Here is a 20,449-nt window from a genome sequence, read left to right as displayed (position 1 = left end):
GGCCCAAAGCAGAATTTATGGGAATGTTTATGAGCCAGATTTATTGGCGCTTAGAATTTCCATTTTCTGGTGGGGAAGGAGAGGAGAAAGTTTTCATGATAGAAAAGACAGAGAATCTGCCTTTTGAAGCAATATAAGGACTTATTTTAATGTCTTTATTAAAAGAATGCTGCTTTTTCTGCCCTTAATTATACTTATTGTTCATTTTTATCATGTTGAAGAACATGGTTGTTAAAGTTGAACTTTTTTGGCTTTATTACAAATCCTCGTTCCAAAGTGTGGCAGACAGCACAGATATTCTAAAGACTTAATCATTTTATCAGTACTTGCTTGCAACATTATGGCAGGATCCAAAGAATTCAAGTCAGAGATCAAGGAAGGGAATTTGGGTTTCCTTTAGAAAGGGTTAGGAACCACTACTCCTAAGAAGCCAAGACACCTGAGTGATGCTGTCTTGCCTGGCAGCTAAAATGATTTGTCTCTTTCCATGAGTATGTTGTCTTGTGCTGTGTTAACCTCCTGATACCTGAGCTTAAAGTGAGTGCCAGAGAACAAATTCAGTGCCTGTATGTATTCCTAACACGTTTGTCTTGCCCTGTTTGTCTTCCTGTCCTTCTGCTCAGGTTCCATACTGCCCTCTGTAGGAAGCTCTGTAGGCAGTGTAAACGGATACCACACCTGCAAAGGTGAGAATGCCATTTCACAGTGCCTCTTTGTTGGATGTGTTAGGACAGTGTTCACGTAGGCATCTGTGTATGTTTCTGTATGTGTGAAAGAACCGCTGCCAGGATGGGTATGAGGGTAAAAATCTGGGGAGAAGCCACTGTGATGCTCCTTTGCTGGGTTGTTAAAGGCTAAACAGGTTGGCAGCCAGTGAGATACGGTACTAGGAAATAAATTGGACCGCTAGATAAGACCAGTAAGGAAGGAACTTGAAGAAAATATATGTGAATCTTTGAGTCATAAAGAAGCCACGTTAGAGGTAGTCTAGTCTAAACCTCAGCCTCGCGGCCCCATGATTTCCCTGTTTGGACAAGAGGGAACAGAAGAATGCCCCAAATCCTTCACTCCCTTCACTTCTGCAGTTCCCAAGTGTATTTAGCATTTTATTTGTACATCTGAGTACCTCATGTCAAAATCCGAAAGCAGATTAATGAAAGCTCTTTTGCTTTGTATATATAAACAAGAACTTTTATGTGATTTAGCAGGAAGTGCATCTCTAGTTCACTAGAAGGAGTAGGAGAGACGTTTAATCCTGATGAGTAATTTAGCATGAGGAACCCATGGGGAGGCTTGGAGAGCTATTCCTGATCTGATTTTTGTTTTCTATGATGCTAGATCTGACGGAGATCCAGTGTGACATGTCAGATGTAAACTTGAAATATGAGAAACTGGGGGGAGTCCTTCAGGAACGCCAGGAAAGCCTTCAGGCTGTCCTCAGCAGAATGCAGGAAGTTCAGAAGGAAGCAGGCTCAGTGCTGCAGTGGCTGGAATCAAAAGAGGAAGTCCTGAAAGCCATGGATGCCTCTTCGTCTCCAACCAAGCCAGAAACAGTGAGAGCCCAAGCTGAATCTAACAAGGTACAGTGTTTGCATTAGCCGCGTCCCAGACACTAAGAGGAAGGGGCTGTTGTACGGTGTTCCTACCCAAGCCCGGGACCTGAGCAAGGGACACAGCCATCCACCCAGACCATGAGGAGCCCTTTCAAAGGATTAATATGCTTAAACTCTCCTAAAGAATTTTCTTACCTATGAAATGAGAAATTATTATAAATAATACCCAGATACAAAACCAGGCACACCTGATTGGCTCCATCGGAAGAGCATGCGGCTCTTGATCTCTGGGTCATGAGTTGGAGCCCCACATGGAATGTAGAGATTACTAAAATAAATAAAACTTAAAAAAAAAAAACAACCCAGATCTGTTTATACAAAGAGAATATCCCTCCTCTGAAGTATCAGTGCACTGAGAATGGGATCTGGTTTTCCCTATGATTCTGTCAGCCAAACCATTCTCATCAAAGCCCCTTTCCAACCCTTGGGGCGATTTAAGTGTAGCTGTGATTACAGTTCACTCTTCAGGTTGACATGTAGGACTAGGAAAACTATCAGGAGAAACAAGACCATATAGAAAGTCCTATGAAAAAAATTTTTTTGCCAAACTTTTTTATATTCTAACTGGACAGAGTATGCCATCTTCTTCAGCTACCTCAGTGTCCTTGACGCCACCATTCTCATCCTCATACCTGACACAGTCTGTTTGGGGAGATGAATAATACCTTCTTACTGCCTTCTACCAATATGTTGTCCATAAAAGAAATTTAGATCCTGCTACTCAGATTTTCATTTTAAAGTAAAAATCGAAGCAGAAATGGTAAAGTATCTTAAAATCATGAAATAAAACACTGATAGAATTAGAAGTGGAGCCTATAATTGCGGCCCAGTCTTCTAGCACCTTCCTCCGCACACACAGCTCTGTTTCCCGTGCAGAAATCTCATGGCATCCCCGGTGTTCTCTCTCCTAGGCCTTCCTGGCTGAATTGGAACAGAATTCTCCAAAAATCCAAAAAGTAAAGGAAGCCCTGGCTGGATTACTGATGACATATCCCAACTCACAAGAAGCAGAAAACTGGAAGGAAATGCAAGAGGAACTCAGTAAGTATTCAGGGGGATGTTGCAAATTCACTACATTGCTTGTCTTCAAAGCAAATACAGAATTTCAGCACATCCTATAAAGCAGGACTTATTTTTAGTTAATTTTCATAAGCAATCAAGAGGTCCAAATAGGGTTAGACAGTGAGTGAGTCTGATTAGGGAAAAGAATCTAGAGATTCCACTCAGAAGTCTCAGAGGTTTGGCTTTCTTGGGCAAGTCAATCTGATAATCTGCTGTGATAAGGAGAGCATTGGTGATGAAAATGAAAAATGGGAAATAATCTATTCACTGGAAGGATTAGGTGAATTATTCTGCATTCATATTGAACTATATATAAATGATATTGGTGAATGTTTATTGGCATGAAAAAACATTGGCAGTAGAGATGTTTATAATATAGTAAGAGTTAAAAGATAGGCCATAAAATAATATAGTATAAGATAGCCATATATCTGTGTGTGTGTGTGTGTGTGTGTGTGTGTGTGTGTGTGTGTGTGTGTGTGTGTGTACTGTGTAGTTTCATATAACCACCACCACAATCAAGTACGGAACTGTTTCATTAAATTAAATGAAGGTTATTTTTAACTAATGCTGCAGGGGTCATTTCCTGTAGTATATTAGGAACATAACTTAGGGATCAGGCCAGTGGCTCGTGAGACTAAAGGAACACGTTCTCTCATTTCCCCTCTACAGATTCCCGTTGGGAAAGGGCCACCGAAGTGACCATGGCCCGGCAAAGGCAGCTGGAGGAATCTGCAAGTCATCTGGCCAGCTTCCAGGCTGCAGAATCCCAGCTCCGGCCCTGGCTGATGGAGAAGGAACTGATGATGGGGGTGCTGGGGCCCCTGTCTATTGACCCCAACATGCTGACTGCACAAAAGCAGCAGGTCCAGGTGAGCCACAAAGCTTACTGCATTAAGCAAAGAAATTGGAATCCCGTGAACCTGGTTTTGAATACTCTTCTCAGCAAGTAGATTTCAAATGACCCTAGCAAGTCAGTTAACCTTCTTTCAGAGTTCTGTTTCCTCGGTTTAAATGAGATGTTTGTAAGGGCTTTATCACAGTGCCTGTCAAATAATAAATAGTCAATAACTGTATTATTAATATCATTAACAGGCAGTAAGATGAGTGGATGTAAGAATGGGGAATTTCTGACTACTTTGTAGAATCGTATTTTACTTTTAATCCCCAATAGTAGTGATCATATTACTTAATGTGATGTCTTATATCTGCTGGCTTCACTTAAAGATTCTCTGTTGCTCAAACCGCAAAAAAAAATTGATTTACGTGCCTACCATCATAGAAATTTAGGTTGGTCAAATTATATCATTTCTAATGAATTCCTGTTGAGAACTTTTTCTTCTTCCTCTTCCTCCTCCTCTTCATCATCATCTTCTTTTTTTTCCTGGTAAGCACCAGAGAACCTTCTCTTATTCTACATCCTCCCAAACTCTTCCAAACTTGTTCCATTTCTTCTCACCATCCACCAAGTTCCCTAAATTAAGACTTAAGAGCAGTTTTTGAAGGAACCCTTTCTTTTAGCCCCTGCATCCAATTAATTATCAAGTCCTCTTTAGTTCACTTACAAATATTTTTCTATTCCAGTGGTTTTCAGACTCTTTGGTCTCAAAACACTTTTAGGCTCTTAAAAAAAACTGAAGACCCCAGGGGCACCTGGGTAGCTCAGTCGAGTAAGCGTCCCAACTCATAATTTTGGCTCAGGTCATGATCTCAGGATGGTGAAATCGAGCTCCATGTTGGGCTCTGTGTTCAGCATGGAGCTACTTGAGATTCTGTCTCTCCCTCTCCCTCTGCCCCTCCCTCCACCCTCTTTGTCTCTCTCTCTAAAATAAATAAGTAAAATCTTTTTTAAAAAATTATTGCGGACCCCAAAGAGCTTGTGTTTAACTATTGATATCTATTAATATTTACTGTGTTGAAACACTAAGGGGTCACTTGGGTGGTTTAGTCAGTTAAGCGTCTGACTCTTGATCTCAACTCAGGTCTTGATCTCAGGGTCATGAGTTCAAGCCCCACACTGGGTATGGAGCCTAGTTAAAAACAAAAACACTGAGGAATTTAAAAATATATATTTATTAATTAATTTTAAAAATAATAATGGTAAAACTGTAACATTAACATAAGTAACATTTATTTTTTATGAAAAAATAACATTTTCCAAACATAAAAACTTCAGTAAGAGTGGTATTGTTTTATGGCTTTGCAAATCTCTTTGATGTCTGACTTAATAGAATATTCTCATACATTTTCATATCTGCTTCTGCACTCAATCTGTTGCAATACTAGATGTCATGTAGCCTCTGGGAAACACTGAACATTTGTGAGAGAAAAATTATAAAAGGCAAATAATATCTTAGTATTATTATGAAAGTAGTTTGACCTCATGGACCCTCTGAAAGGGCCTGGAGACTCCCAAGGATCTCTGGAGCATACTTTGAGAACTACTGTTCTAATTCTCCATTCTAAGTGCTCCTCCCTTAGGAAGGTTTGATCTCAGGCCTATACCATTGCAACAGCCTTCTAATGGGCTTCTTTGTCTAGTGCATTCTCCACACGGTTACCAAATTATCTCCTTAACTCACACATCTGAATACATGAAAATGCTTTGCTGGCTCTTGGCTGCCGATTGAACAAAGTCCAAGTACCTGCTCAGTGTCGTATATGAGGCTTTCCACAATCTGGTCCCAGTTTGTCTTGCCAGCCTCATTTCCCACTCTTCTCCCATATACCCAGGTTTCTGCACACACTGGGTAACTCATCCTTTCCTTGAACGCACCATACTCATACTGCTCTGTGCCTTTGCTAATCCTAGGCCCTTTGCTAAAATGGCCCTCTCTCTCTCTCTCTTTCTCACTGGGAGAACTTCCTTGTGTCCTCTGTGAAGCCTTTCCTGACTTCCCTTGTCCACTTTTGTCATCTTCCACAGAATTAATCATCCTTACTTCTTGCTTTCACAGTGCCATGTTCACATCAGTGTTTATCATTTTTTTTTTTAGAGATTTTATTTATTTATTTGACAGAGAGAGAGACAGCTAGAGAGGGAACACAAGCAGGGGAGTGGGAGAGGGAGAAGCAGGCTCCTGACTGAGCAGGGAGCCCGATGGAGGGCTCGATCCCACGACCCTGGGATCATGACCTGAGCCGAAGGCAGGCGCTTAACAACTGAGCCACCCAAGGCACCCCATCATTTTTTTTTACATTGTTTTCATTCATCATTTATGCATCTGTTCTTCCTTAAAGTCATGTCTTACTTACTTATGTACAGTGTGAGTGATGAATACTTTCCATAAATTATCTTATTTAATCCTTAAAACAGCCAAGATAAGTACTTTCTATCATTTTATAGATGAGGAAGCTGAGATTTGGAGAACTTTAAAAACTCACGTAAGGTTATACATACAGCTCGCAAGTGATAGAGTCAGGATTTGAACCCAAGCAGTCCGATTCCAGAGCCTGTAACCCTAACTACTTTGCTGAGTGAAATAGTGGATAGAAAAGAGTAAAAAGACATGCTACTTGCTTTAAAGAAGCTCATTGTCTACTCATGCTGTGTTGTAATGTATAGATTGTATGTGCTGTTGGAATTCCAAGAAAGAAACTAGGAAAAACAGATGTATAGAGAGTTGAAATGGCAAGCCCAGCCAGTAATATAGCTAGCTCTGGGTCCCAGGGTTCCAGACTTGCAATTCAGAGGCCTGGGTTTTGTCTGACAAAGCTGATGAGTGCCAATCCAGAAAACAGGCCAAGCTTAGTAACTGATATTGAAACAGAGTAGGACAAAGAAGGAAGAAATAGAAGAGGCACAATCAATGACCCTTTCTTTCTTTCTTTCTTTCTTTTTTTTTTAAGATTTTTTTATTTATTTGACAGAGAGAGACACAGCGAGAGAGGGAACACAAGCAGGGAGAGTGGGAGAGGGAGAAGCAGGCTTCCCGCTGAGCAGGGAGTCCAATGTGGGGCTCGATCCCAGGACCCTGGGACAGTGACCTGAGCCAAAGGCGGACGCTTAACAAATGAGCCCTCAGTGACCCTTTCAAAACAAGTTTTTATTAAGCAGTTGTTAGAAGTGATACTGCATTTTCCTAGTAGCCTGGTCCTTGGAGTTTTCTGGTTTATTTTTGAAAGGTTGGCACTACTTGGCACAATCCAAAATCAGTTTCTGTTTTAACACTCTTTTTAGATCTGTCTTTTCTTTCTAAACATCTTGATGTCATTTCTATTACAGTTTATGCTGAAGGAGTTCGAAGCACGCAGGCAACAGCATGAGCAGCTGAATGAGGCAGCTCAGGGCATCCTAATAGGCCCTGGAGATGTCTCTCCATCCACCAGCCAAGTACAGAAAGAACTCCAGAGCATCAATCAGAAGTGGATTGAGCTGACTGACAAACTCAATTCCCGTTCCAGCCAAATTGACCAAGCTATTGTCAAAAGCACCCAGTACCAAGAACTGCTCCAGGACTTATCAGAGAAGGTCAAGGCAGTGGGGCAGCGACTAAGTGGCCAGTCGGCCATCAGTACCCAACCTGAGGCTGTGAAGCAGCAACTAGAGGAGACCAGTGAGATTCGATCTGACGTGGAGCAGCTGGACCATGAGATTAAGGAGGCACAGACACTTTGCGATGAGCTCTCAGTACTCATTGGGGAGCAGTACCTCAAGGATGAGCTGAAGAAGCGTCTGGAGACAGTTGCCCTGCCTCTCCAAGGTTTAGAAGACCTTGCAGGTAAGTTAGGGTAGGCACACACTGCTGACATCAGTGGCAAGCCAAAAGATTGGCTTCGTGATAATAGTCCCAAGAATCTAGGGTGACCTGTAAGCAGCTTTTGGACTCAGACTAGTGTTACCCTTACCTTTGTCCAGCTATAGTGAGAACCGCTGTGTATCACACATTGACTGAGCACTAACAATATGTGAAGCTTTATATAGCATAATCCCGGAGATAAGAGCACTAATATCAATTTTGTCAGCAGGTAGAGATTCATGCTCATAGATATATTTATAGGTGGAGTTACACACATACTTTTACTAACACTCATTTATACCATGTGCACGCATACACACACGTACCATATTGCAGAATTAGATGCTTATGATGGTCTTGTACAAGAATTTTATCATCAGTTTGTTGCCTTTCTCTAGAAACATATATGGCTTTTTATCAGCTTAGGAATAAAAGTTTACTTCTGTTACTCAGATCACCTTACAAGGTTGGTGTGAGGATTAAATAAGATCTAGTATATGAAGGAGACCAGCTTTGTGCTGCTTTTATGGTAGGCCCTCAGTTAACATTAGTTTCCTTCCCCTAAGATTAGCCCATATACTCTCAGCAAATATTTTAAATGCCATGTTCAGATTTGATTGGTTTAAATTTGATTTTCTCATTTCAGCTGATCGCATGAACAGACTCCAGGCAGCTCTTGCCAGCACCCAGCAGTTCCAGCAAATGTTCGATGAGCTGAGAACCTGGTTGGATGACAAACAAAGCCAGCAAGCGAAAAACTGCCCAATTTCTGCAAAATTGGAGCGGTTACAGTCTCAGCTCCAGGAGAATGAAGAGTTTCAGAAGAGCCTTAATCAACACAGTGGTTCCTATGAGGTGATTGTGGCCGAAGGAGAATCTCTGCTTCTTTCTGTACCTCCTGGAGAAGAGAAAAAGATTTTACAAAACCAGTTGGTTGAGCTCAAAAGCCACTGGGAAGAGCTTAGTAAAAAAACTGCAGACAGACAATCCAGGCTCAAGGACTGTCTGCAGAAAGCTCAGAAATATCAGTGGCATGTGGAAGACCTCGTGCCATGGATAGAAGATTGTAAGGCCAAGATGTCGGACTTGCAGGTCACTCTGGATCCGGTGCAGCTAGAATCCAGTCTCCTGAGATCAAAGGCTATGCTGAGTGAGGTGGAAAAGCGCCGCTCCCTGCTAGAAATCCTGAACAGTGCTGCTGACATTCTGATCAACTCCTCAGAAACGGATGAAGATGATATCCGGGATGAGAAGGCTGGGATCAACCAGAACATGGATTCCATTACAGAAGAACTACAGGCCAAAACAGGGTCTCTTGAAGAAATGACTCAGAGGCTCAAGGAGTTCCAGGAAAGCTTTAAAAATATCGAAAAGAAGGTTGAAGGGGCCAAACACCAACTTGAGATCTTTGATGCTCTAGGCTCTCAAGCCTGTAGCAACAAGAACCTGGAGAAGCTAAGAGCTCAACAGGAAGTACTGCAGACCCTGGAGCCCCAGGTAGACTATCTGAGGAACTTCACTCGGGGCTTGGTAGAAGATGCCCCAGATGGATCTGATGCTTCCCAACTTCTTCATCAAGCCGAGGTCACCCAGCAAGAGTTCCTGGAAGTGAAGCAAAGAGTGAACAGCAGTTGCATGACGATGGAAAATAAGCTGGAGGGGATTGGTCAGTTTCATTGCCGAGTCCGAGAGATGTTTTCTCAGCTGGCGGACCTGGACGATGAGCTAGACGGCATGGGTGCCATTGGCAGAGACACCGATAGCCTCCAGTCCCAAATTGAGGATGTACGGCTATTCCTCCACAAAATCCAAGCCCTCAGGTTAGACATAGAGGCCTCTGAAGCCGAGTGTCGGCAGATGCTGGAGGAAGAGGGGACTCTGGACTTGTTAGGTCTCAAGAGGGAGCTCGAAGCCCTGAACAAGCAGTGTGGTAAACTGACAGAGAGGAGCAGGGCTCGCCAGGAGCAGCTGGAGCTGACGCTGGGCCGTGTGGAGGACTTCTACAGGAAGCTGAAAGCCCTCAACGACATGACCACGGCGGCAGAAGAGGGGGAGGCCCTCCAGTGGGTCGTGGGGACCGAAGTGGATCTCATCAACCAACAACTAGCAGATTTTAAAGTAAGTCTTGCCCTTGTTTTTTAATCTTTTGCTATCTGATACGTGTTTCTTTTCACGTAGCTTGGAAACCCGTTGTATATACGTCGTAACTTCTGTCCCCGGCCTGCTATTCTTGCTTCCAACACCGCCAGAGCACACTGTCTGGAGACTAAACAGTCTCTTGAATTCCGGGCAACTGGTTTGAACATTTTTCTATTGTAATTTATTTCAGTGTTGATAACCAACTAAGGGTATAGAAAGAAAGGTCCAAGTGTTACTGCTTACTCTGAGAATCTCCTCTTGTGATTTGTAACAGCAGTGGATGTTTCTCCAGGTCCCTGTTTTTCAGTTGAGGTGTGAGAAGTCATAAGATAAACAAGGGTCATCTTCCTAAAGTGTTGATTTTTTTTTCCTTCATATTGTAGGGGAAAGTTATTGATGTATTATGAAATAAAATCAAAATTCTCATGACTTATTAAGATAAAACATGATACTTCAAAGAAATTTCCATTTTATAGCAGGCAGTGCTTAAGACTATACCCCAGACCCACAGGAGTACAAGTTCTTGGCCTGTAGCAGAATTTGAAAAGCACTGCCCTAACTGCAAATATGTTTTAATTCTTTGCCTAAGTCAGAATTTCCAGTTCTGAGATTTTTGAGTCAAAATTAAAACAACAGGGGAAAATGGAAGGAGTTGACTCAAAAATGCAATTTTGCTAGGTTAGGGGCTTAGAACATTCAGGACTGTCTGTTGGGTCATGGCTCTCGGGATAGGAGCCTTTCATCCTGATTTTCCTCTGTTGTCAATGCCAAAAAGGGCCTTACTGCACTACTGGAGGCCCCTCTGCTGCTTTTCCATCCTGGTGCACAGAGTAGTTGTGGAAAGGCTACTGGCCGCACTTTGTTCCCATCCACACCATCATACTCCTGCCATCAGGGTTGTTCTCTAAAGCACCCCACCCCCCGCCCCCGCCTGTCAGGATTCTTTCAAGTACAGACACAGATGGAGAGGTGGTGTTGACACCAGGTCAGAGCCCTGTGGTCCTGAGAAAAGTAACAAGACCCAAGTACAGAAGGGCCCTCAGCTTAGGGGATGTTCAACTCTGAAGCAGGACATTGGCTGAAGACCCCTTACAGTGTCTGGAGACAGTGCACTTTGGAGTGACAAGTCACCGTTTTGGGGATTCTTGAGGCCCCAAATAAGGAGAGGGGAGGAAGGGAAAATTCAGACCCGTGAGCCCATATGTTTTCCTCTTGGAAACTCCCACACCTCCATTCCAGGGGCGGGGTGGCCTTTCTTGCTTCATCAGTGTGGTGTTCCTGCCTCTTCCACTGTAAGCGCCTCAAAGGAGAGACTGTCTTCTACAGGCTCTGGGTTACTTAGGATTAACTGTCTAACCAACTAAATGAATTTCTTAGAAAACTGAAGCCTATCCCTTTGGGCTCCAAAATAGTTTTATCAAACTAGATTCTGATTTACATGGGAATTGTTTTACACTTTGATTTGCCTAATCTTCTAACCACTATGTTGTGCAGACGTTTTTCTTCATGAGGGCAGGTTAGCATTAGTAAAAAGATGATGCTGTTCTCTCCAATGGTGATATCCTCAAGGATATTAGGGACATTTGGGGCTGCTTTGTATTGAATGTTCCTAAGTGACTGTGCAGGTTGAGTTGGGTATTCAAGTTCTTGTTTAGTGCCTCTTAGTGTGTGTGTAGCTTCTGTTCTTCCCCCTTACCTGGATAGCAGGTATTCTTTCCTCCTGCGGTTACTTCTCACTGCCGTCGCTGGGCCTGCTTTTAGCAGTCTGTCCCTTGCTTCTCATCTTCAATGAGCTAGAAAATGAAGTAAACAAGCCTGTTAAAATTGCATTAAATACAAGATGGAATATAAAAAAGAGTCCACAGGCAGGCATACAGAGTGTTTGGATTTGAGGACAACTAATCATTTCCTTTTCATTTAATCCTTGGTTGCTAGAAACATTCTGAATTTTGATGTAGCTGGAAGATTTTAAAAAATTACTGGACATTACTATATTTTATTTGTAGCCTAGTATGTAGCCTGGAAGTGCTCAGAGTTCGGTCACTGCTTAGTTGTTTATGATAGCATATTTATTTCACTGATTTCTAAGAATAAGCCTCCCACTACCAATACCCTGTGAAGGCTGGGACCGGACACTGATGAGCTGGTCACCTCAAAGTGTGTTTCTCGGCAGGGGACTGGTGTTGAAATGCAAGACTGGAAGAAAAGAGAGAGAAAGAGGGTGGTGGAGTTGTGTGCCCTGTGTGCATCCACCTCAAGTTGGGGGCGCAAATCAGAAGCCTGGTTCCACAGGTCCACCTTATAAAGTCAAAGGCATCGGGAAGAGTTTTTGCCGCCTCCCAGCAAAGGCCTTTGGTCAGGAGGGGAGGAGCACACGCCTGGCTGTGCTCCTGCTGAGCTCATGGGAAGTGAAAACAATGGGAGGGGGAAAAGCTCAGTGTGTCAGTTCCACAGTCCCCTAGAGGCTGAGTAAAGGGAAGGCCTTTTTGGACGCATTCTGAGGACTGAGTCATTTTCATGGTTTGAATATTGAGTTCGGGGTTAATGTGCTCTATAACCAGCAATGGATTAATCTTCCCTCGCTAAAGCAGCAGACCAGACCGGATTCATAAAGCGTGACTCTGCTTTCAGATTCAGAGTGTTTTTAATAAGTCAAAACCAGAGGGGCGCCTGGGTAGCTCAGTTGGTTAAGTGTCTGCCTTTGGCTCAGGTCATGGTCTCAGGGTCCTGAGATAAAGCCCTGTTCCTTTTTTTTTTTTTTTTTTTAATGGGATCACACTCTCAGCACAGAATCTGCTAAAAAGAAGAGGATATGAGTCTGTAGACAGAAGCATGGGCTCTGCTCTGACCTGGCTAACTCCACTGCGGATGGGCAGAATAGACAGATGTGTCAGGTCTGGGAACAACCCCGGGCTTACTTGGGACTGTGCAGTAGTGCTGAGAAATGCGTAGAGAGGCAGCTTGTGGGAAAAGTTATTTCCTCCTTAAATGAACGTGAAAAACTGAAAGTCAGTGATTCTGAGGAAAGGCTTTTCCGTCAAATGCTTCTGAATAAATGATAAAATCTGGTCAGCCAGTGAGGATCTGTCAAATGGAAAGAGAGTCCTCTCCCACTCTAAACAGGCAAAGACCTCAAAAACCTTCCTGAAGTAGTCACTTGACTGGGTTCAGTCATTCCAGAAATCTCAAATGAGAATGTTGAGCATGTTTTCAGAAAACAGGAAGGAAAAGACCCTGGCTAATCTCTTCAGGAAATTCTGTTTTCCTGAACAAGAGAGTCAGTGATTATTGAGGAAAAGGAATTGTATGTGCATAACAGGACACTAACAAGACCTTTATTTCACTGAAACTTAAGCCAAAGAAATCTATTAACTCTGATGATAACAAGAGGCTTTCCTCATTTTGAAATTCCCTGTGCTAGTTTTATAGTCAAGAATTGAGATCATTCTGAGTCTCAAACCAACCCCTTCCTGAACACACACACATACACACACACACACACACACACACACAGAGAGAGAGAGAGAGAGAGAGAGAGAGAGAGACACCCCTGCCCAAGAACCACCGTGGCCTCTCAGTCAGGAGGTTGGTGGTGGTTTGGGCATCAAGAGCAGTATCAAGAAACCCAGATGCCCTTTGCACTCTTGTATTTCATGTGTTAATTTATATTTACTGTGTATTCAGGCCAGGCTTCAGATTCAGCACTCTACCACTCAGTGACAAGAAAAAACAAGCGGGAAAAATGGAAACCTTTTTAGGGTCTATAGGTTTCTCACAAAGGTTCACTTCACCTAATGGTGCATTGGAAGCATCCGAGCCCATTGGGCTTTTCCTTCCTTGCCTTTGAGGCTGGGCTGGTGGGATATACTAAGGCAGCGGGCTTGCTTAGGACTGTTCTCAATCCTAATTCAGGTTGAGCAGAGCCCAGGGTCAGGGATTGTGCATGCTTACAGCCTCTGTCTGGAGACCTCAGTATCCCACCATAATGCCAGAACAAGAAAGCCCTGTAAACCTCTTCGTTTGATTTTTTTTGCTTCATGAAAGGCGAGTTTAGGCTTCCCTCTGAGCACACGTGAAAACTCTTGGAAGACAGGGCCTGACATGGAGCTGAAAGGCTGCCAATTTGCACAAAGATACTTTCCTGCCTTTCAAACAATTACAGAGACAGTATCAGCCCATCTACGGTTTTGCCAGTTAGAGTCACTAGAGAATAAAGCAAATGAGATCAGCATTATCTACCTGCCCCTGGAAAAAAAGGAAATCACACTTGGTATGACCTGTCTGTCACCTAGAGGTTTCAGTATCTCCAGCTCTACAACAGCAAGGTAAGTTGAGTAGGCACCCCCTCTCCTGCGTCGTGCTGACCCTTGGCCTATCTTGGTTTTTTTCTTTTTCTTTCTTTCTTTCTTTCTTTCTTTCTTTCTTTCTTTCTTTCTTTCTTTCTTTCTTCCTTCCTTCCTTCCTTCCTTCCTTCCTTCCTTTCTTTCTTTCTCTCTCTCTCTTTCTTTCTCTCTCTCTCTCTCTCTCTCTCTCTCTTTCTCTCCCTCCCTCCCTTCAATAAGGCTACTCCCATAGGAACTACTAGGGTCCAAGGAAGTAAAGCGAATGCCCTAGAACAGGGTTTCTCAGCCTCAGCACTCTTGACATTTTGGGCTGGATAGTTCTTTGTGGTGAGGGGTTGTCCTGTGCACGGCAGGATGTTTAGCAGCCTCCCTGATCTCTACTCAGTAGATGCCAGTAGCAACCCTTCCCCAGTGTAACAACCAAAAATGAATATCTAGACATTGCTGAACATCCCCTGGAAGGCAAAAATACCCCTCAGTTGAGAACCACTGCCTTTGAAGAAAATTGCCACCTACGTGTGGGAAACTTCAGCTGGAAAAGATGCTGGTTGATTAAGTTAAATATTTATGTAGCAGACGCCTTCTCATAATCTGATTAAGACTGTGTGGTAGCAGCAACTGCCTCTAAGTCAGCCTTCCTTTAGGCCAAGCCCTGGATTCTTGATTTTTGCTGGTACTAATCCGTGTCTGGTTTAAAATTTCCTAGGCACTTTCCCTGGCGTCAGCAGTTATTTTTCATGGAGTTGTTGATGCAGGTGTTTGGTTGATGATGCATTTCTAAAGAGAAGAGGAACTTCCTGTGTGAAAATACTTCAGGAAGCTTCCTCATTCCGTGCCTTTAAGGGGAGACTGTGGCCTGTCAGTTGCTCTCCCAGAACTCACAGTTTGGCTGCTGATATTTATAACCCTTCGGAGACCACCCCCTAGCCCCCCACCCAAAGAATCCCAGTGCTGTGTAATAATCCTCTCCACCCCCACTGTAGCAACTGGGTGGGGAGAAGGTGAAGAAGGCACCTTTAAGGACTTTAGGTTTGCTTCATTTTGAACTTTTTCCAGCCCCATTTTACAGTATCCCCATTAGTGTTTTAAATATCAGCATCACAAAGCAAAAGCCCAAGATTGCAGCCATTACATCATCGTAAAGGAGCCTCATGCCTCAGTGAAGGTAGTAAAACCAAATGGAAGGTCGTCAAGAAGGCGTTGATGGATTTCACCAAAAAAAAAAAAAAAAAAGAAAAATTTTGATAGCAAGGGAAGATTTTAAAGCAACAAAAGAAAGGACTGAGCAGTTTGATTTGAGTTTACTGAAATCCTTCACATATTGTGTCAGCATGTAGCATTTGCAACTAAGGTTCACCATATGATTCTGTACACAAAGGAAGAAAAATATGTTTCCAGAAAAACTAGAATTTACCCCATGCAGAACTTAGGTTCATTGTTGAGTATTTGATTAGTGAACACGGTTGAGATAAGCACAGACTTGCAGAACAGGACGGTTTCTCATTGTGTTTGGAAATGAACGGTAACCGGTCTCGAGCCTTGGCCTAGTCGTCAGCCTTAGCTTCAGAAAAATCCTAGGCACTTTCAAGCTAGCTGGCTGGCGCACGAGCCATAGCATAAGCAGAGAACCTCTAGGAAGTGTGATGAGTTGCTCTGAAGGGCACTTGATTGTTAGGGTTGGTTGGTTCACCAGGAATGAAATGAGTCCCACAGGGAGTCGTGTCAGGTCACTGCACCAAAGCATCACTGCCCCAAAGGGCTGTCTCCTGCCAAACAGATTCTTCCCGAGTCTCAGCTGTCCTGGTTGGGAAAACCTAGCTATGGGAAGAATGTTCTCCCTCCCCACCTTCCTTAATACTTAGCCACTACCACTACCAAGTGCTTTTCAAATACCAGTCTCTGGTGTTGGCTGTGGAAGATTAATGGGATACACTTATTCCCTAGGCCTTCACAAGCTGTTTTCCTGCTACTAGCACTGTGATTTGAAATGTGGACCTTTCAGAACTTTGGCCACTCTGGGATAAGAATAAGTGCTATGTGGTGGTGGGGGGTTGGGAGGAAGGGGCTTCTTATTCCTTTCAGTCCATTCTTACTGAGCACTTGCTCTGTGCCAGGCCTCTTTGAGGGGACAGTGTGTTATAGGAAGCGGGTACAAGGGAGTGCGGTGGCAATGACATGTGGTGGCAAGTACGGTGAGAGACACCCTAAGTCTGAGTGAGCTCAAACCCTAACCCCCCATCAATAAGACATTTAAAATTCCAGTTGCAGACAAGAGAACTGAAACTTGAAGGTGTTATAGTATCTTGTTCAAGCCAACAGCAAATGACTGTTAGAGCTGGGATTGGAAAGGTTTGTTTGGTACCAAAGGCCATGCTTGATCAATAGTTCTCAACTGGGGGCAGTTTTGCCCCTTAGGGGACATTTGGCAATATCCAGGGACATTTTTGACTGTCATAACTGAAGAGGCTGCTACTAGCATCGTATTCAGCCCACTTCTAGAGAGAGGTGGGGGTTTGATATTTTCCCCCCTTCTTCAGATGCCATGACAAGTAAGAGTTAACCGACAAAAGAGTTCTACTGCCTGGCAAAGCTTCATGGTTTTCCTCCCTTTTTTCAAAAATTAGTTAACAAATGGTGTTAGTTCTGACTTACACAGATCTGTTGGATAAAGTTAGGATCCTGGTGAAATAATTTGAGTCAGTGGCTAAAGAATTCTCTTAATGCTTGACCAGTCCCCACCCCACCCCGCCACAAGGCTCCTGCTGTGGAAATCAATCAGCTGTGTATCTCAGGCTGCTTCCTGTAGGGTGTGTTATGGAATGGCATCAGCCCCTGCACCAGCTGGGAGTCCGATCTCAGTGTGATTTTATCAGACTTTGTCTCTTTTGAGCCTTGCTGTTTGGAACAAAGGATCCTCTGTTAGGAATGCAGAGAGCTTCTCTGATTGGACAGCAAGCGTGTACGTACATGGTTCCCACAGAAAAAACAAAGTATGCTGTAGCCTTCTAGAACTTGGGCCTCCAAGGTGCTTTTCCCTTAGCTTCTGTCTGTTTTCACCCTTCTTTCTGTGGGTGCTTACACTTCACCCAGATCAATGTAGGAGCCATCTGATCTGCTGGATTAAATGATGGCATCCTTCAGAATTGGTCTATATCTGTGCCTCTAGTCTTTTCCTTCTCCAGCCATGGAAACTCCATATTTGATCCCCACTATTTTTCCAGTCTTATTTCCTATATGGACCACCCATCCACTCATCCCAAACACTCCTTATACATTTTGCCTATTTCTACCCAAACCTCAAGGTTTGATTCAAGTCCCGCGTCTTCCCCAAAGCCTCCTTGATCTACCCAGCTCACTACTTCTCCTGTTCTCCTAAACCACTTAAGATGTGTAACTCATTTGGCCTTTATCATAGACTGCCAGACTTTGGTGTTTTCTGATTCTGTGCATTTGGCCCATCTCTAATCTCAATAAATTCATTTTTGTGTCCCTCAAAGTAGTTAACATGTTGGTGTGCATATACTTGGAGATTAGTGACTGATTGGATGAGTGCTCTTTATTTCTCATAAGCCATGTGAGCTCTGGGATTCAAAAATGCTGTCTACTTTGCAAAACTTGAGGCAAATCCTTGTGAATCCTGAGAAATTCTAATCCTAGCCTAGATTCCTCACCTCTCCTTGCCTGTGGATTCCCTTCCTTCTCTACTAGTTAGCATATGTTAAAGGAACACAATTTCACTTTGATATTAGCCTGAATAAAACAAAGAAAGAAATCTGCTACTTCAAGTGCACTTAGGGAAAGCCAGATCCTGAAATATTGTCTTGTAGTTGTTATCCATCACTTGGAGTCATTGTCACCAACACAATTAGTTCACGGCTAGGAAGAGTCTTCATATTTCATGCAACTTAGTGTAGTAAAAAAGAAAAAAAAAAATGGAATGAATTTGAGTCAGAAATACCCAGCTTTGAATTCTGGCTCTATCATTTACTAGCTGAGTGACCTTGGGGGAAATTACTTCACCTCTCTGTAGGGTTGCTTTAACTATAAAATGTGAAATGGTAAATCATACCTTTAGAGTTTTTATGAGACTTAAATGAAGTGTTATAGATGAAAGCACTAGGCATATATTAAGTGCTCAGTAAATGAAAATAATCTCTTAAAAAAAATGTATCCAGGCATACAAATTAGAATATTATGAAATCTTTTTAATAAGAAGTTATGCCCTTTGTGCCTAGAGATAATTATTCTCCAGAAGATTTGCTCTAAGGCCCAGTACCCGATTAGATTAGTTCTTTCTCTTCTTGGAAAAATGGAAATTATGAGGGTAAAGTAAAATTAGCTCAGTGGCAGCCGTGAAACAAGTGGATGGACAAATAGCTTTCCTGAGCAGTTTTTTGTGGGGAACAAGTGTAGAGCTGGTTTCTAGCCTTAGAGTTGCAGTACATAGGCAGTATAGGTCATGACTCCTAACACAACTTTAAACATACTTTATGTACACATACATATACATGTTTGCTTACTTAACTCATTAACTTGTTAACTTATTCATATCAAAATCCCACAGCCAGCATGTTTTTCTGAGACCATTTTGACCTTGGCTTATGTGCTCTACAAATCAGTGTTATTTTCATATCATTAACCAGAATTAACCAGAAACCATTACCAGCTCAGTGACTTCCCCAGTAACTCGGAGTTACCCATCAGATCAGCTTTCATGACCTCAGGGTCCTTGGCCTAATTAGCTTTTAACATAGACCATGTTATCTTCTTCTGTTGCCATACAATGGCAAGTACCAAGTCAGCCTCTTTGGGAGAGACACCTCTTAATATTAATCAATCTTTAATTAAAACATTGAGGTGTGAGGGGAAAAGGTATCAGCTTAGTTTCAGAGGAAAGCAGCTTAAAAAACACAGATACACTTAATCTCTGTGCCAAGCATATATACCAAATCCAGATAGTTTTACAGAAAAGCTTTAATTCTTCACAGTTTCAGCAGACATGTTTTTAATATTTGGTTATATGTAAATATGAGTCAAGGGAAGAAGATGCTAAGAATTCAAAGAAATTGAACTTCTCTGAGGCCTCCTCTTGCTTGAATTCATTGCATCTATCTAAGTGACCCATTTAATGTCTCTGTCATCTTGCAGTTCGTTCCCAGAGGAAAAGCTCTGATTTGGGTCTAGTCCTTTACATTCAAACCTAGGTTGGTTGTTTATTGATCGATGGTAAGAATTGCTTTAGTAGTAGGGGTGCCTGGGTGGCTCAGTCATTAAACGTCTGCCTTCGGCTCAGGGCATGATCCCGGGGTCCTGGGATCGCGCCCCGCATCGGGCTCCCTGCTCGGCAGCGAGTCTGCTTCTCCCTCTACCCCTACCCCCTGCTTGTGTTCCCTTTCTTGCTGGGTCTCTCTCTGTCAAATAAATAAATAAAATCTTAAAAAAAAATTGCTTTAGTAACAAAATGAAAGAGACAGTTTTCGTAAATCTCTTCCCTCTGAATTATTTATCTCCAATATTATTTCTAATATTGGAGAAAGGACCCCTATAGCAAGATTTCTTGGCAGTTCACCCCAAGGGCCTGTTTCATAGAAATAACCAAGCAATTTTGTGAAGTTGTTAACATGCGAAAGTTGTGAAGTCCTGCAAACCTGGAGCAGGAAAGACTGCTCTTAGTCCCAGATGAAAGCCCATGTGGTCACTTTCTCAGGCAAGCCTTTCCTGAGCCTGCACACCACTTCAGGCCCCCTTGACTGATGCTCTCCTAGTACTGTTTGCTTTCCTTTCAGAGTACTTATTGCAAGTGAATTAAAATGAATATCTGCCGCCCCTACTGGAATGTAGGCTCCTGACCACATGTTGCTCGTCACTGTCCCTTGGTACGTAGCATAATTTAGAGTACATAGTAGACTCAGTAAATATTGAACAATTTGGAAAGAATCAAGGCTACATCTTATGAAATTACTTGCCGTAAGAGGACAGAAAGAGGAACCCAAAGGACAAAGAACTGGTTAAAAAGAGCATCCGGATAGCGTCGTGTCATGGAAGCCAAAGGAGCAGAGTCTCAGGAAGAAGGGAGGATCAATACTTTCTCACCATTGCTTATCCTTAACCCACTAATGCGATCCAACCTCTGTCTCTGCACTGAAACTGTTCTTTTGGAAGTATTCACTGATGTCCTAGTTGCCAAGTCTAGTGGCCTTGTCTAACTCATTGTCCTCCTCATCTGTTATGCAGCCTTTAACATCATAGCTTCTTTCTCAGAACTCTCCTGTGCATTTACTTTCCGACATGGTATTCTCTCCATTCTCTTCTCTGGCTGCTATTCTGCTTTCTTTTTTGGTTTGTCCTCCTACTTCCCAAATATGTGGTTCTAAAATTCTGTCATCTGCCCTCTTCCCTTTTCACTCCACACTTAACCCCTGGATGTCTACCCCCTCACTCTTCTATGGGGGAAGTCTTCCAAATCTGTATCTCTACCCCAAACCTCAATCTTTTGTGTGAGGGGCCTTTCTGGACACCTCCCCGTGGGTTGCCTTTGAGTACTTCACACTCA

At 43.0% G+C, this 20,449-nt stretch overlaps 1 protein-coding gene across 10 annotated transcripts in view; it reads left to right on the top strand.

Moving 5' to 3' along the window:
* The window catches only part of MACF1 (microtubule actin crosslinking factor 1), a 229,394-nt gene that overhangs the window by 138,214 nt on the left and 70,731 nt on the right, over positions 1-20,449 (top strand). For 7 of the 10 annotated variants that reach the window (XM_088022489.1, XM_088022488.1, XM_088022484.1 and 4 more), the window contains 6 exons: positions 624-686; positions 1,339-1,580; positions 2,525-2,654; positions 3,348-3,547; positions 6,901-7,396; positions 8,061-9,532. In XM_088022489.1, coding sequence (XP_087878615.1) covers positions 624-686; positions 1,339-1,580; positions 2,525-2,654; positions 3,348-3,547; positions 6,901-7,396; positions 8,061-9,532 — 2,603 coding nt within the window. The remainder of the gene's footprint in view (positions 1-623; positions 687-1,338; positions 1,581-2,524; positions 2,655-3,347; positions 3,548-6,900; positions 7,397-8,060; positions 9,533-20,449) is intronic. The other 3 variants (XM_088022487.1, XM_088022493.1, XM_088022491.1) reach the window with 1 other exon arrangement.

This window comes from Eumetopias jubatus, unplaced genomic scaffold (genome assembly GCF_037043125.1).
Source record: "Eumetopias jubatus isolate StellerSeaLion01/CBP00866 unplaced genomic scaffold, mEumJub1_p1.0 scaffold_4, whole genome shotgun sequence".
NCBI lineage: Eukaryota > Metazoa > Chordata > Mammalia > Carnivora > Otariidae > Eumetopias > Eumetopias jubatus.
This window is presented reverse-complemented; position numbering and strand designations above follow the sequence as displayed.